General features: G+C 44.0%; 1 protein-coding gene across 1 annotated transcript in view; it reads left to right on the top strand.

The window, feature by feature from the left end:
* Nucleotides 1-17810, top strand: part of LOC126456875 (uncharacterized) — a 249809-nt gene that overhangs the window by 149716 nt on the left and 82283 nt on the right. The window contains exon 11 of the mRNA XM_050092695.1: nt 3769-3997. Coding sequence (XP_049948652.1) covers nt 3769-3997 — 229 coding nt within the window. The remainder of the gene's footprint in view (nt 1-3768; nt 3998-17810) is intronic.

The raw sequence follows: 17810 nt of genomic DNA, 5'->3' as shown, positions 1-17810 counted from the left end.
ACGAGTGCTATTGACAAGGCATATCAAATTCATTTTATATTTTTACATTTCCAGAGGGCTTCTGCCACCGAACCTCACAAGCGACTTCTGATCTAATTGCGTGCCTATGGACTATTGTCTCAGTTGTGCGTCTGGATTCATGATTTCCTGTCAGAAAGGTCACCGTTGGTAGAAACTGACAGCAAGTCATCGAGTGAAAAAGAAATATCTGGTGTTCCCCAAGGAAGTGTCAAAGGCTCTATGTTACTCCTGATCACATAAACGATTTAGGAGACAATTTGAGTAGTCCTCTTAGATTGTTTGCAGATGACGCTGTCATTTATCATCATTTAATATCATCAGATAATCAAAATGAATTGCAAAATGATTTAGCAAGCTATCTGTATGGTGCAAAAAGAGGCAGTTGACTCTAAATCATGGAAAATGTGAAGTCATCCACCTCCACATGAGTACTAAATCGCACAAATCTAAAGTCTGCACATTCAACTAAATATTTAGGGATTACAGTTACGAATAACTTAGGTTAGAAGAATCCCATAGTTAAAGGTGTGGGTAAAGCAAGCCAAACATTTCGAATAACTGGCAAGACAAAGAAAATGTCACAGGTCTGCTAAAGAGGTTGCCTGCACTACGGTTGTCCACCCTCTCCTGGAATACTGTTGTGCGGTGTGAGATCCGCATCAGAGAGAATCGACGGAGTACATCGAAAAAGTTCAAAGAAGGGCCGCTCGTTTTGTTCTATCACGAACTGGGGGAGTGAGCGCCACAGATATTATGCCTGAATTTGGGTGGCAATAATTAAAATAAAGGCGTTTTTCGTTGCAGGGGATTCTTCGCATGATATCTGAATCACCAACTTTCTCCTCAGAGTGTGAAAATGTTTTGTTGCCTCTCACCTACGTATGGAGGAATGATCATCATAATAAAATCAGAGAAATTAGAGCTTGCTCAGAAATATTTAAGTGTTACTTTCTTAAGCGCGCAGTTCGAGATTGGACGGTAGGGAAGTAACTTGAAGGTGGTTCGATGAACCCTCTGCCAGGCACTTAATTATGAATTGCAGAGTAATTTTGCAGATGTATATGATGTAGATGTAGTGTATTGTAATAAAATGGTAGTTCAAAGGAATGGGATGACAATATTGGGCGCCAACGTCTTTGAATGGGACAATCTATTCAGATCAAAGTAAAGCACTTATACGACGTTTAATATCTCGTTCAATATAAAATCTGTGATTTTAATGCGTAACTATTATGTTAAATTACCCTTAAGTCCCTTAGACATTACTATTATGACTGTGGTTGTTGAAATTGCGAGGTGTGGGAACAATTTGGTTTCTCCACGACTTCGTCCTCTCCGGCAGCTTATTCGGCGAATGTGGAAATTTGAGGGGACGATTAGTGACTATTCAGTGATGAACAAGAGAAATCTTCATTCACTTTTTCTCTGATCTACGTAGATCACTGTAGATTGTCAAATTAGCAACATGATCCCATATGTGATACTTTTACGTGCTAAATACGCTCGAAGCCGCTGTAATAATTACTCATATTACGCTTGCACAAAATGGCTACTGAAATTGTCAAAAGAAGCGTCTGTCTGCTATGGTTAATTAACCAATACTAATCTCTGGTAATGTCTGGCCTTCGAGAAGAGGAGGAAAGCTTCTTGATCAGAGAGATTAAAAATGCACATTTCTGGGTTTCTAAAAATCACAGCGTGTTAAAATATATCGTAATATAATTACTGAAATGAAAATGAAATGATCGTATGGCATTGTTGGCCGGGAGGCCCCATGCGGGGAAGTTCGTCCGCCGTATTGCAAGTCCTTTTAAGTTGACGCTACTTCGGCGACTTGCGAGTCAATGATGATGAACACACAGCACCCAGTCATCACGAGGAAGAGAAAATCCCTGACCCCGCCGGGAATCGAACCCGGGACCCCGTGCGCAGGAAGCGAGAACGCTACCGCAAGACAACGAGCTGCGGACAATATAATTACTTTTCCTACAGTTGTTACACTCGAAATGTCTACCTTCTGTGGCTTTGGAGAAAGTCTCACTTTAGCAAGGGGTGACTTAACGCAGACTCTTTTGTCCAGGGCGTCGGAATGAGAAAGAATTAGGGGAACACTACCACTAACGTCTGGTATGTGAAATCTATTTTGATACAGACAGTACCTGTGGTCTTATTGAACGGCTGAGATCTTTGCTTTTAATGTAGGCAACGTTTAAAATCATTCATCTCCTATTGGCTGTGTTATGCGGTGCAGTATCAGATGACCCCTCAGAGAGGAGTGAGTACCTGTGTCCTAGTGTTTCCTAGTGAGGTACGCACGTGACACTTGCCATTTTTTGGAGAAGTGAGTATCTGTGTCCCAGTGTTTTCTAGTGAGGTGCACAGGTGACACTTGCCATTTTTTGGTTCAAATGGTTCTGAGCACTATGGGACTTAACAACTGAGGTCATCAGTCCCCTAGAACTTAGAACTACTTAAAGCTAACTAACCTAAGGACATCACACACATCCATGCCTGAGGCAGGATTCGAACCTGCGACCGTAGCAGTCGCGCGGTTCCGGACTGAAGCACCTAGAACCTCTCGGCCACAACGGGCTGCCACAGCGTCACGTGGATGTCATTAGTTAATTACTGCCCACAGTGGACCTCATCAGTAGCTGCACTTTTATGATAACCATCCAGTACCAGCACGTGTCATAATTTGACAGAGGCTGGCTTTTGGCCTATTGAACTCGCAGTTTGTCGTTCCGCAATGCTGCTGCTAGCATTGGATGGGATCCTCCGACTGTCATGCCAATATCGAACTGGTTGAACGGCCATCCTCAACCCCAGGCAGTACCACAGAAGCTCCGTTTATTCGTCGTCGTAATTGTAATATGGACTGGCCATCTGGCATGGTGGGATAGGGTGCCATCGGGTACGTAACACGAACAACTGTGGTTCGCATAACCTGCAATTTGGGAGGGAAACGTCAAATTTCTGGCGTGTTAATACCGGTGGCTGTTTCATATCTACGAAATCGATGCTACTTAATCTTTCAACACGATAACGTAAACCACTTTCGTGACGGGAGCCGCAGCCTCTCCTCTCAACCAAGTATCTCCAACTGGCATGAGTACACCCCGCTTGCCAACAGCGCTTGGCTGACCCGGACGGACACACATTCAAGTGCTGGCCAAGCCCGACAGCGCTTAACTTGGGTGATCTGATGGGAACCATACCATTGCAGCAAGGCCGTTGGCAGATCCCCAAATCATCCCCAAATCACCTGCAGATGTAATCATCTACTCTTACTACCATTGTGCATGTACACTTTAGATAAGTTCGTTGTTTGTTATCCTTCTTGGTGTTGAAATTTTGCCCGCATCTCGTGGTCGTGCGGTAGCGTTCTCGCTTCCCACGCCCGGGTTCCCGGGTTCGATTCCCGGCGGGGTCAGGGATTTTCTCTGCCTCGTGATGGCTGGGTGTTGTGTGATGTCCTTAGGTTAGTTAGGTTTAAGTAGTTCTAAGTTCTAGGGGACTGATGACCTAAGATGTTAAGTCCCATAGTGCTCAGAGCCATTTGAACCATTTTTTTGTTGAAATTTTAATGGCAACGTGCAGGCATAAATAGCACAATTGCAGGTAAAGAGTGAATCTTGATAATCTTTCACGTAGCCAACTCAACTACTACGTTTCCACTATGGCGTTTCGCAGTTGTGCTTCTTGTTCTTGAATCGGTCTCTTACTGAGCTCTGCATTCGGCGGCAGGACTCGCATGCTGCTGCAGCTGGGCAGCGCGGTGGCGGCGCGGGACCTGCTGCTGGCGGTGGCCGCCGTCGACGCGTTTCGGCCGTCGTGGCTGTGGCGTCCTGAGGACCCAGACGCGTGCCGCTGGCTGGGCGTGGCGCTGCACTACGCGCTGCTCGCCGCCGCCGCCTGGACCACGGCGGCCGCCGTGTGGCAGCTGCTCAGACTCGGCACCATCATCGGGCCTCAGGTACCTCCGATCGATTCGCTATCACTCTCACTAGAGGTACTGGCAGAAGTAAAGCTGTGAGTACCGGCCGTGAGTCGTGCTTCGGTAGCTCAGATGGTAGAGCACTTGCCCGCGAAAGGCAAAGGTCCCGAGTTCGAGTCTCGGTCGGGCACACACTTTTAATCTGCCAGGAAGTTTCACTCTCACTAGAGTGTTCGCTAGCCTCGGGGCAGATGCGTGGCACTCACTGTGCAGACATAAGGAGTATTTTGTGGTGTTCCAAGTTTGTTCTTTGTCTCCACACCATACCATATGCACCAGCCACCATCTTTATCAAAAACTGGCTACAATGGAGCATGCAACATCGCTGCCAGAAAAACAGTAGAAAAATCTACTTGATCTGCGATAACTCTCACCTTAACAATTAGTACGAGGTGTTCGAAAAGTCTCTCCACAGTGTCGTATGATTGTTAGGCCGCAGTGAATATACCGCAATGAAACTCAGTGAAATACAAGTTATTAATTCATTGAATATTCATTTTTAATTACAAATTTTCACGTTAAATGTTGAAAGTGCTCCCCTGCTGTTGCATACACAATTCAATTCGTATAATCATGTTTCCAAACACAAGCTGTAACATTTCTTCTATAACAGAAGCAGTGAAACTGGATATTGCAGTTTTCAATTCATCGATGCCTTTTGAACGGTTTTTTTAGACAGTTGCTTTCGCTGCACCTCAAAGAAAAAGTCAGATGGTGTTAGGTTAGGCGATCGTGGAGGCCAAAGTCCCTGTGAAATTATGCGATCACCAAAAACACTAGCAAGCCGTGACATTTATTAAAACGCGAGCTGTATGCGTGGTTGCACCATCTTTTTGAAAATAACTGTTCAGTATTTCACTTAACACAAGTTCTCCTATAAATGGGTACAGAATATCACTGCAGTATCGTTGTGCGTTTATTGTTTCCTTGAAAATTATGGGACCCACAATCCGACGTCTAGAAATTGTAATCCAAACTCCTATTTTCATAGAATGAAGTGGTTTCTCATGAATACACAATGGATTTGCAGTACTCCACATACGAGAATTTTGCTAGTTCATGTACCCAGATAAATGAAACCACGCCTCATCAGTAAAACGTTTCATTTTGTTGTACGAAATTTTTCAACCATTGACAATAATGCAGTCTCTTGCCATGATCAGTATTTTTCAGTTCTTGCACGACTTTCACTTTGTGTGGGAAATTTCTAATTTTTTCCTTACAGCTGTTTGGGCCGTTCCGACACTAACATCGATTTCCTTTCGATTTTCTTGCTGACTTGTTCGGGCTCATGGACATTTTATCGGAAATATCGAGTAGTTTATCCTCAGACAAAACGTTAGGACGACCACTTCTCGGTGCATCTGTCGCTGAAAACGGTTCAACTGGCTCTGAGCACTATGGTACTCAACTTCTGAGGTCATCAGTCCCCTAGAACTTAGAACTACTTAAAAATAACTAACCTAAGGACATCACACACATCCATGCCCGAGGCAGGATTCGAACCTGCGACCGTAGCGGTCGCGCGGCTCCAGACTGTAGCGCCTAAAATCACTCGGCCACCCCGACCGGCTCTGTCACTGAACCCGTACTTCGAAATTTGTTTGTCAAATCTCGCACACTATCGCGATGTTGGAGTGTTGTCTCCGGGAAAACTGAGTTAAATGTTGACGAACTGACACTGTGTATTTACAGCCAGCTTTGAACACTTGTTCGGCTACAAACACACATTCTTCAATGGTTAGCATTTTCACAGTGACAAAAACGAAACACGTCAACACGTCAACACGTAACGACACACACCAACGATACTACTGACGCTGGCTGAGATAAACGAAACAGTGGAATGTTGGGAGAGTCCACTTGAAGGGAAGTAACCTAGGCAGGCGAACAATCATACGGCATGCGCGGCTAACAATCATACGTCATTGCGGAGAGACGTTTTGAACACCCCGTCTTTCTCGCTCCCTTCATACACTGAATAGCCAAAGAAACTGTTACACCTGCCTAATATAGTGTTGCGCCCCCGCGAGCACGCAAAAGTGCTACAACAGGACTAATGTCACAATTAGTGCTGGAGGGAACTGACACCACGAATCCTGCAGGGCTGTCCATAATTCCTAACAGTACGAGGGGTGCAGATTTCTTCTGAATAACACGTTGCAAGTCATCAAGACATGCTCAATAATATTCATCTCTGTGAAGTTTGTGGCCAGAGAAAGTGTTTAAACTTAGATGAGTGTTCCTGGAGCCACTCTGTAGCAATGCTGGACATATGTGTGGTGTCGCATTGTCCTGCTGGAATTGTGAAAGTCCATCAAAATTCACAATGGACATTAATGGATGTAGGTGATCAGACAGTATGCTTGGGTACGTGTTGCTCCGGCGTAACATCAAGCGCCATCACGTCGGCGTGGAACGTTACAGCAAAGAGGGCTTTGAGACGACGTCAGCCAGTAGTATAGGACGACACCACGACAAGAGCGGCCCCTATACGAAGAGAATATAAGCGCCGCTGCGCCTAGCCGCGGCCGCAATAGAAGACGAGCCGTTTTCCAAATGCTTTAGCAGTGACTTACGAACTGTAGCGTTTTGCTTCCATTGAACGGGTATATACCAAAGGACGCTGATTACTGCATGTCGCCAATTGCTTGCGACACCTGTTTGTGAAAACGTAAAGTTAAGTATTGTCACTTTAACTTGCTGTCCTGATTACAGTGAAACGAATAAGAGGGGAGGGGGAGCAAAGAAATTTGTGCCTCAACCCGATTTAAGGAAGGGACTGTTGACTGTAGACACCTTGAGGCATTAATGAATTGTCAGTTTGCTAGTGCGTGGGAGTTAACTGCAGATTTGCTTGAACTGTTGTCTAGCTATACGAGAAAACACACTCCTAGGCACCCTATATTAGAGGAGTGGGCAGGATACGACAAGTGTCACCAATCAGAGTCATATCTAGACGTATGAGGGGTCCAATGTTCCTCCAACTGCGCACGCCCCCCACCATTACAGAGCCTCCAACAGCTTGAACAGTCCCCTGCTGACATGGATTCCTCAGGTTGTCTCCATAACTGAACACGTCCATCCACTCGATACAATCTGAGTCGAGACTCGTCCGACGAGGTAACTTGTTTCCAGTCATCACCAGTTCAATGTCGATGTTTACGGGCCCAAACGAAGAGCAAAGTATTATGTCGTGCAGTCAACAAGTGTACACGAGAGGGGGCCTTTGGCTCCGAAAGCCCATATCGATGACGTTTCGTTGAATGGTTTTCGCACGCTGACACTTGTTGATGGCCCAGCATTGAAATCAGCAACATTTTGCGGAAGGGTTGCCCGTCTGTCACGCCGAACTATTCTCTTCAGCCGTCGGTGGCCCCGTTCTTTCAGGATCTTTTTCCGGCCGCAGCGATTTCGGAGATTTGTTGTTTTACCGGATTCCTTTTATTCACAGTACACTCGTGAAATAGGCGTACGGGAAAATCTGTACTTTATCGCTACCTCGGAGATGCAGTGTCCCATCGCTCGTACGCTGACTACAACACCACGTTAAAATTAACTAAAATCTTGATAAATTGCCATTGTAGGAACAGTAACCGATCTAACAACTGCGCCAGACACTTGTTGTCTTATATAGGCATTGCCGTAATCTTCCTGTTTACATATCTCTGCATTTGAATACGCATGTCTACACCAGTTTCTTTGACGCTTCACTGAGCAATTGATAACCAACGTTACGATGGCAAAATAACCTGATCATGTGCCCACCAACATGTAACACAATGCTAAGTGTTGAATGAGTGCCTTACTGTGCACTTGTACGACTGATGTAATGGTTGTTGTTGTTGCCGATGCTGTTTTTTTTGTTGTGGTCTTCAGTCCAAATCTCTGCTGAAGTAAATGTCAGCACAGATTGCTGCCATGTGAAGGACCCGGGTTCAATTCCCATACCGCCACGGATTTTTTCTGGGCCGGAGGTCCAGCACGGACGGCACTCAGCCTCGTGATGACAACTGAGTAGCTACTTGATCGATTTGAAGCGACCGCACAGCCTGGGAAGTCTGCAAACCAGCCTGGAGAACGGTGTGTTGACCACAAACCCCTCCATAATGCATCCACACGATACTGCAAGGCAAGGAATGAAACGGCGGCCGGTCGACATACCTTAGACCTTTAGGCCTTCACGGCCTGGCAAAAGAGTTCGTTTTACTACAGCAAATCCTTGATCCTCATTAATTTTTACTCTTATTCACTAGCAAACTGATGATTCCTTAATGCCTCAAGGTGTCTACAATCAATAGTGCCTTCCTTAAATCAGGTTGTGGCACAAATTTCTTTGCCCCCCCCCCTCCCTCCCCCCTCCGTCTTATTCGTTTCACTGCGTCTTCATTATTTACACAACCTACCCATGTAATCTTCAGCATTATTCTGTAGCAACACATTTCAAAACCTTCTGTACTCATTTTGTCTGCAATTTATTTCATCCACGATTCACGTACACACCAACCTATACTGACGACAAATACCTCCAGAAAAGACTTTCTAACATTAAATTTACATCCGATGTCAACAAATTCCTCTTTCACACAAATCCTGTTTCTGCTATTGCCAGTTCTACATTTCTTATCCTCTTCAAGTGGATCATCTACAGTTATTTTGCTACCCAGATAGCAAAACTTAGTTACTACTCTTAGCTTCTTATTTCATTAAGTAACTCCCTCAGAATCGCATAATTTGATTTATTTACATTCCATTACCCGTGTTTTACTTTCGTTGATGTTCATGTTTAACCGCTTTTCTAGACGATATCTATTTATTTCAGCTGCTCTTCCAAATCCTTTGCCATCTCTGATAGATTACAGTGTCGTTGCCTATCCTCAATATTTGTATCTCTGGTGCCTGAACCTTAATTCCCTTTCAGAATATCTATTTATAGGCTGCATTGCGTTTTAAGCTACAATTGATACTACTTAGGTGGCCACTCTAGCACCTCGCAAACATTGTATTCTTCAATCCTTTCAGAAAAAAATATCCTGTCCTGATACTTGCTGAAAAGCGAACTAATCCACCAACTAAGAGGGTACGAACAATTTCGACTTGCTGGAAACTAGTACGCCTTCACGTTATACAACGAGTCCTGAAATACTAGTGGCTCTTAACGATTCCGCTTACCACAAATCATTAATGTAAAACTGATTATCGTCAGTGCATAGTAAGTAATCATAAAGTAAACGACACTCAGGAAGTAGGGCTTGCGCCATTTCCGACTGGCCGACGGGTTCCTATATGGCGGTATGAGGAGCACTCTGTAAGAGGCAGTCTCATGAAAACGAGACAGATGGAAAAAAGTAAATAAACTGTTTATTCCTTCAAAAGTAATCACCATAACTATTAATACGCTTACCTCACTGTGAGACAAGATGGGTAATACCTTCAATGAAAAATGGTTTCGGTTGCCTAGAAAACCACGATTGTACCCAGGCGTCCGGAACAAACTGACAGCCACTAACGTCTCTCTATGGAGCTCCAAAACTTTAGGAAATCGCATATGGAGATATCGTGACTGTGAACCGCGGCGGCTCGTCTCGAATCGATCCATCACTACATGCGTATCTTGCTGTTGAACAACCTTGCGTCAAGCCCATCGATGTAAGTGCTATTCAAAGAAATTCCTTGAGGGCGTAATTTGCCTACTCCAACTGTATGGAGGAAGTGTGAGGGCTTCCCAGTGAAACTTCTGCAGCATACTTGAAACAACCAGCACACACACATGGTTGCACTCATTGTTCTATAGGCAACTGCAAACTTTTTTTCAGAAAGGCATTCACTATCTTGTCTTTCAGTAGTGCTGTGCCCCAAAAAAGTTCAGCGGACGAAATGTAAATTTCTTAAGGTTTTCTCCGGCCCCAGCCAGGCAGTACAGAGCAGCATAGGCGATGGGCTAATCGAGTAAGTCACTGGACAGTATTTTCGATATTATATCAAAACACTCCAGCCGGATGGGGTTTGAGACACCAGTCACAACCGAGATGCATAGAACTACTGACACCGCAACACAGTGACCAGTAGTGAAGTAACAATTTGTAACTCAGAACACTTGCGTGTTACCAATAAATTCACATACTTCAAGTTTAATTCTGCGAAACCTGCCCCCCACTCCTCCCACTAGGACTATGTCAGAAGCGTAGTTATAAGGGTATGAACAATCGACCTTGGGACCTCAAAGCATTTAGTTGTAGCACCAGTCTGTCTGTGTCTGGAGCAGGAGTGCATGAAAGGCTTTTGATTTTCAGAGAAACCACGGCTAAAACTGGGTGACGATAATCGAGTGGCCACCTGTCGACTGATTAACTCGCGTGTGGTGGTGCGGCTGTAGGACTTGGAAAATTTCACTGATGCAGGGAGCTGGTGTGTGGTCAGTCACCCTTGTCAGATTTCAGCCAGTGTACTGCAACTGTCCGGCTGGGGAAGGTGCCTTCGCGGCCTGCTAGCCACCGAGTCACCGTCGTCCACAGTCCTGGTCTGCCCCTGAGGAGTGGCTGGGGCATTGCTGCAGTGTATCAGGACATCTGGTGTCGGTTATCGCACCCAAGTGCACGACACATGGATAACGAGTACACACGAGGATGAACAGCCTGTGATACTCACGAGGGTCTGGGTGGGCTGCACTCGTTTCCACCCACTGGTGACCCACATGACGCCACGTGTGAGTTAACGAGCATTGCGCTCTCATTTAAATATTTGGCCGAAAGAGGCAGCCTACAGAATTGTGATACGAATCCTGTCGTCCAGGACCGTATGCCACAAGGGCGCAGATTCACCACGAGATGGGGAAACTCTCAGAAGTCTATTGTATATTGAGGCCTAAGAACTATAGTGTGCGAGTGAGACACACGAGAATCTACGTCATAAGGAATCTCAGCAGAAGCCATTTGTGACCAAAGAGACGTAGCCGTGTTAAATATGGCGGACCTAAGATCGGCCGTAAAGGGAAACATTTATGAAAACTATTTAATTCTGTAGTAATGCAGGAAATTGAGGCACAGGAATTTTAATCTGCTATCCTCCATAAATTTTCATGGTGATCCCAAAAATACTTGAATATTGATCATATCAATAATAGTTTACGATTTATTGTTAAACTGAAATTCACAAGTTTTGTAACAAAGATGTTGTTGTTGTTGTTGTTGTTGTGGTCTTCAGTCCTGAGACTGGTTTGATGCAGCTCTCCATGCTACTCTATCCTGTGCAAGCTTCTTCATGTCCCAGTACCTACTGCAACCTACATCCTTCTGAATCTGCTTAGTGTATTCATCTCTTGCTCTCCCCCTACGATTTTTACCCTCCACGCTGCCCTCCAATACTAAATTGGTGATTCCTTGATGCCTCAGAACATATCCTACCAACCGATCCCTTCTTCTGGTCGAGTTGTCCTACAAACTTCTCTTCTCCCGAATCCTATTCAATACATCCTCATTAGTTACGTGATTTACCCATCTAATCTTCAGCATTCTTCTGTAGCACCACATTTCGAAAGCTTCTATTCTCATCTTGTCCAAACTATTTACCGTCCATGTTTCACTTCCATACATGGCTACACTCCATACAAATACTTTCAGAAATGACTTCCTGACACTTAAATCTATACTCGATATTAACAAATTTCTCTTCTTCAGAAACGCTTTCCTTGCCATTGCCAGTCTACATTTTATATCCTCTCTACTTCGACCATCATCAGTTATTTTGCTCCCCAAACAGCAAAACTCCCTTACTACTTAAAATGTCTCATTTCCTAATCTAATACCCTCAACATCACCCGACTTAATTCGACTACATTCCGTTATCCTCGTTTTGCTTTTGTTGATGTTCATCTTATATCCTCCCTTCAAGACACCATCCATTCCGTTCAACTGCTCTTCCAAGTCCTTTGCTGTCTCTGACAGAATTGCAATGTCATCGGCGAACCTCAACGTTTTTATTTCTTCTCCATGGATTTTAATACCTACTCCGAATTTTTCTTTTGTTTCTTCACTGCTTGCTCAATATACAGATTGAATAACATCGGGGAGAGGCTACAACCCTGTCTTACTCCCTTCCCAACCACTGCTTTCCTTTCATGCCCCTCGACTCTTATAACTGCCATCTGGTTCCTGTACAAATTGTAAATAGCGTTTAGCTCCCTGTATTTTACTCCTGCCACCTTTAGAATTTGAAAGAGAGTATTCCAGTCAACATTGTCAAAAGCTTTCTCTAAGTCTACAAATGCTAGAAACGTAGGTTTGCCTTTCCTTAATCTTTCTTCTAAGATAAGTCGTAAGGTCAGTATTGCCTCACGTGTTCCAGTATTTCTACGGAATCCAAACTGATCTTCCCCGAGGTCGGCTTCTACTAGTTTTTCCATTCGTCTGTAAAGAATTCGTGTTAGTATTTTGCAGCTGTGGCTTATTAAACTGATTGTTCGGTAATTTTCACATCTGTCAACACCTGCTTTCTTTGGGATTGGAATTATTATATTCTTCTTGAAGTCTGAGGGTATTTCGCCTGTCTCATACATCTTGCTCACCAGATGGTAGAGTTTTTTCAGGACTAGCTCTCCCGAGGCCGTCAGTAGTTCCAATGGAATGTTGTCTACTCCGGGGGCCTTCTTTCGACTCAGGTCTTCAGTGCTCTGTCAAACTCTTCAAGCAGTATCGTATCTCCCATTTCATCTTCATCTATATCCTCTTCCATTTCCATAATATTGTCCTCAAGTGCATCGCCCTTGTATAGACCCTCTATATACTCTTTCCACCTTTCTGCTTTCCCTTCTTTGCTTAGAACTGGGTTTCCATCTGAGCTCTTGATGTTCATACAAGTGGTTCTCTTATCTCCAAAGGTCTCTTTAATTTTCCTGTAGGCAGTATCTATCTTATCCCTAGTGAGATAAGCCTCTACATCCTTACATTTGTCCTCTAGCCATTCCTGCTTAGCCATTTTGCACTTTCTGTCGATCTCATTTTTGAGACGTTTGTATTCCTTTTTGCCTGCTTCATTTACTGCATTTTTATATTTCCTCCTTTCATCAATTAAATTCAATATTTCTTCTGTTACCCAAGGATTTCTACTAGCCCTCGTCTTTTTACGTACTTGATCCTGTGCTGCCTTCACTACTTCATCCCTCAAAGCTACCCATTCTTCTTCTACTGTATTTCTTTCCCCCATTCCTGTCAATTGTTCCCTAATGCTCTCCCTGAAACTCTGTACAACCTCTGGTTCTTTCAGTTTATCCAGGTCCCATCTCCTTAAATTCCCACCTTTTTGCAGTTTCTTCAGTTTTAATCTACAGGTCATAACCAATAGATTGTGGTCAGAGTCCACATCTGCCCCTGGAAATGTCTTACAATTTAAAACCTGGTTCCTAAATCTCTGTCTTACCATTATATAATCTATCTGATACCTTTTAGTATCTCCAGGGTTCTTCCATGTATACAACCTTCTATCATGATTCTTAAACCAAGTGTTAGCTATGATTAAGTTGTGCTCTGTGCAAGATTCTACCAGGCGGCTTCCTCTTTCATTTCTTAGCCCCAATCCATATTCACCTACTATGTTTCCTTCTTTCCCTGTTCCTACACTCGAATTCCAGTCACCCATGACTATTAAATTTTCGTCTCCCTTCACTATCTGAATAATTTCTTTTATTTCATCATACATTTCTTCAATTTCTTCGTCATCTGCAGAGCTAGTTGGCATATAAACTTGTACTACTGTAGTAGGCGTGGGTTTCGTATCTATCTTGGCAACAATAATACGTTCACTCTGCTGTTTGTAGTAGCTTACCCGCATTCCTATTTTCCTATTCATTATTAAACCTACACCTGCATTACCCCTATTTGATTTTGTGTTTATAACCCTGTAGTCACCTGACCAGAAGTCTTGTTCCTCCTGCCACCGAACTTCACTAATTCCCACTATATCTAACTTTAACCTATACATTTCCCTTTTTAAATTTTCTAATCTACCTGCCCGATTAAGGGATCTGACATTCCACGCTCCGATCCGTAGAACGCCAGTTTTCTTTCTCCTGATAACGACATCCTCTTGAGTAGTCCCCGCCCGGAGATCCGAATGGGGGACTATTTTACCTCCGGAATATTTTACCCAAGAGGACGCCATCATCATTTAATCAGACAGTAAAGCTGCATGCCCTCGGGAAAAATTACGGCCGTAGTTTCCCCTTGCTTTCAGCCGTTCGCAGTACCAGCACAGCACGTCCGTGTTGGTTATTGTTACAAGGCCGGATCAGTCAGTCAATCATCCAGACTGTTGCCCTTGCACCTATTGAAAAGGCTGCTGCCCCTCTTCAGGAACCACACGTTTGTCTGGCCTCTCAACAGATACCCCTCCGTTCTGGTTGTACCTACGGTACGGCTATCTGTATCGCTGAGGCACGCAAGCCTCCCCACCAACGGCAAGGTCCATGGTTCATGGGGGGGGGGGGGGGGGGAGGGGGGTAGCAAAGATATGAACGCTTTAGTTGATCTTAGCGATCGACATTTCATATAGAAGCGCATCATTAAAATGACAAACGTGGTAAATATCAACTGTAACTTTACTTGTTTAGTATGTATAGAACATTTAAATTATCAGTATTTTCAGTTAAGCATCAGATCATCATTTCCTCCACCCAAAACACATCGGACGATGACAGTATGACACCTTATTGAATCATTAGGTAATAGAATATTTGTTGTAAAGCATAGTGCATAGTAATTAATTTGGTTTTTTATTTATCTGAAAGCACATTGGTGCAAGGCTACTGGCCGTGATATTCAAAGTTAAGAAGGAAATGGTGTTGGTTCTATGTAGAAGAATTTAACGTTTATTATGAAATGGATATTATTGCTACTTTATTTACAACGTGAAAGTGGTCAAGCTTTGATTATATAAATACGTTAAAATGTAACATAATGTAGAATAAGCTGTAGCCAGTCAGATGAATGGCCTCAGGAAAGGGAGCTGCCGTAGTCAGTTGAGCGAAGATGTTCGTCTCGCGCGCCGGCAGCTGTGACCGAGTGGTTCTAGGCGCTTCAGTCTGGAATGGTGTTGCTGCTATGGTCGCAGGTTCGAATCCTGCCTCGGGCATGGATGTGTGTGATGTCCTTAGGTTGGTTTGTGGTTTGTGGGATTGAAGGGACCAGACTGCTACGGCCATCGGTCTGTCCTTAGGTTAGTTAGGTTTAAGTAGTTCTAAGTGTAGGGGACTGATGACCTCAGATTTAACATCTGTCCCTAGTGCTTATAGCCATTTTAACCATAAGTTCGTCGCGCGAGAAAACACGGCCGGGGCGGGCAGAGAGACAGTGCTGGTGGAGACGCGGAAGCGGACGGTCGGTCTTTAGGTAGCTTGGAAGTGAAACGACTTTGAAGATTTCGCGTTACGTGGTATAGCGGGACTTGGTCTCTGAGTGGTTAGCAGCCGCGCGCTGGTGTGAACTCTAACTTCTCGTGTCAAGTATTGGACTTTTAATTCGCGATGAGATTGTGAATGATCGAACTGTGTCAAATGGATTTGCGCTCGAGTGTATCAGTACTCTAACTACGACCATTTTCGCTATTAGTTTGCTTTCTGAATAAACATTCTTCTAACAAAAGCGCAGCCGTGTAGCCTACATCATTTATGGGTCGCTAATTTAGTTCCCGATATTATTATTACTGTTATTATATGTTATGTTAGCTTTGTATTTCACCAACTTGCCACCAGCTAGACAATTTAACCAAAGGGTCACAAGTGTCTAATTTAGGGCGTGTAATGTGACACGTGCGGTTCATCCCCTAGACGAGTTTAAACCAAGTCATTTCGACGAAGAGGAACCGCATGTGAGCCCGAACATCTTTGGGATATTAGCAGCAGCTGCCTACGACCCAGGACAACGGGTGTTGCCGGCAATATGAGAGCATCAGCACATTCCGCTGTAGGCTGTGTTTGCACCCACACAGTGCAACCATGAGGGCAGCTGGAGTGCTGTGTAAGACTGCTTCAGTATCCACGTGTCAGCACTACCACTCTTTAACTGCACGTTCCAGTGTGAATCTTCCCTCACGAGTTCTCTCAAATTTATTAACAGTTACGGACATTACTTTTGAAATAATTGTAATCTGGTAGTCAGGGAGAGGCAGGATAAGACAACGATTGTGGATGGGGCCGTAATCAGCTACCGTTGGCTACAGTAAACACATACACTATATTTAAAAAAAACCTCTCAACAATCATTTTAAAAGATTTTACTACACTGGCAGCTGAAGGCCTTACGAAGAAGGAACTAAAATTTTTTGTCGACTGATGGCCACACGCAACTTCAGACTACGCAACAGCTGAAGGCCTGAATCACAAATGAGGAAGGCAGTTACACATTATCAAATACTAAGATATTTTCTTCTTAAACAATCAAGACACTGTAAATAGCTATAGTAACGGCTGAAGACCTTATTAAGAAAGAATTGCAAATTAATTGCTGGCTGAAGGCCACAAGCAATGTTGCATACAATCAACGGCTGAAGGCCTGATTAAGGAAAGTTCAAAATTTTTCGTCAGCTGAAGGCCACAAGCAATTTCAGAATACACAACGGCTGAAGGCCTGGATTACCAATAAGGTGGACAATTACACGTTAAAAATACTAAAACCGTTTTCAAACAATCTTAATAAACTGTAACAAGTTGTAGTGACGGCTGAATGCCTTATTAAGACAGAATTGAAAACTATTTGTCGGCTGAAAGCCACAAGCTATGTTACAAACAATTAACGACTGAAGGCCACAAGAAATTTCGGAATACACAACGGCTGAAGGCCTGAATTACAAATTGAGGAAGGCACTTACGCATTAACAAATACTAAGATATTTTCTTCTTAAATAATCAAAACTGTAACAAGCTATAGTAACGGCTGAAGGCCTTATTAAAAAATTATTGGTCGGCTGAAGGCCACAAGTAATTTTAGAATGCACAACGGTTGAAGGTCTGAATTACAAGTGAGGAAGGAAGTTACACATTAAAACATTAGGATAAATTTTAAACAATTATGACAGCTTGACCAAGTAAGACGGAGTGATCCACAGACGGTGCTCCTTGGATCGACCTGAGGAAGGTGACTACCACTATAAGTGGTGAGACAGGCTGCCAAGTGTAATGTTCACCTAACGAGGGCAACTCAAACTAGAGACGGTTTAACCGCCGATCAACCTTCTTAGCAAATCCAACTGACGCCAGATAACCAGTCGAACGTTGAAATAATTCAGGCGAAAGCGAAGTGACAGACAGCACTGCGTGTTTGAAACACCAAAAGGCAGAAGAAACCACTATAACCCAGGTAGACAAGGAAAAAAATTATCCATAGCCTCAATCAAGGAAGCTGTCAAATTACACACCATGCCGGACAGCATCGGCAAGACGATGAAAGTACGCTGGCGCAAAATACGCTAACCTCCAGGGCAGATAACTAGGGTGCTAGCGGCCACTAGGCAGTAAGATACCGCAGGTTGCACTTCAGCAATAATAACACTAAATCCAAACTAACATGAAACAGTAGATGGCGACTAACAGCTTCCGCCAACGTGGCAGACTCCGCTTGTTGCAGTTAGTCTCGCTGAACCTGGGAGCAGCAACACACAAACATCAGTGAGATCTCAAACAGTGGAGGTTTCACTTCTGGATAAGGTTCACTCAACCAAATGTCCTGGGTTCGGTCGTCGGCTGCAGCCCCTCGATTCGACAGAGCTTGCACGCCGCCAGCCGTCTCAGCCTGTTCAAGCGCTG

This window comes from Schistocerca serialis, chromosome 2, assembly GCF_023864345.2.
Source record: "Schistocerca serialis cubense isolate TAMUIC-IGC-003099 chromosome 2, iqSchSeri2.2, whole genome shotgun sequence".
Classification (NCBI taxonomy): Eukaryota; Metazoa; Arthropoda; class Insecta; order Orthoptera; family Acrididae; genus Schistocerca; species Schistocerca serialis.
The sequence above is the reverse complement of the archived record's forward strand: the minus strand, read 5'-3'. Positions and strand labels throughout refer to the sequence as shown.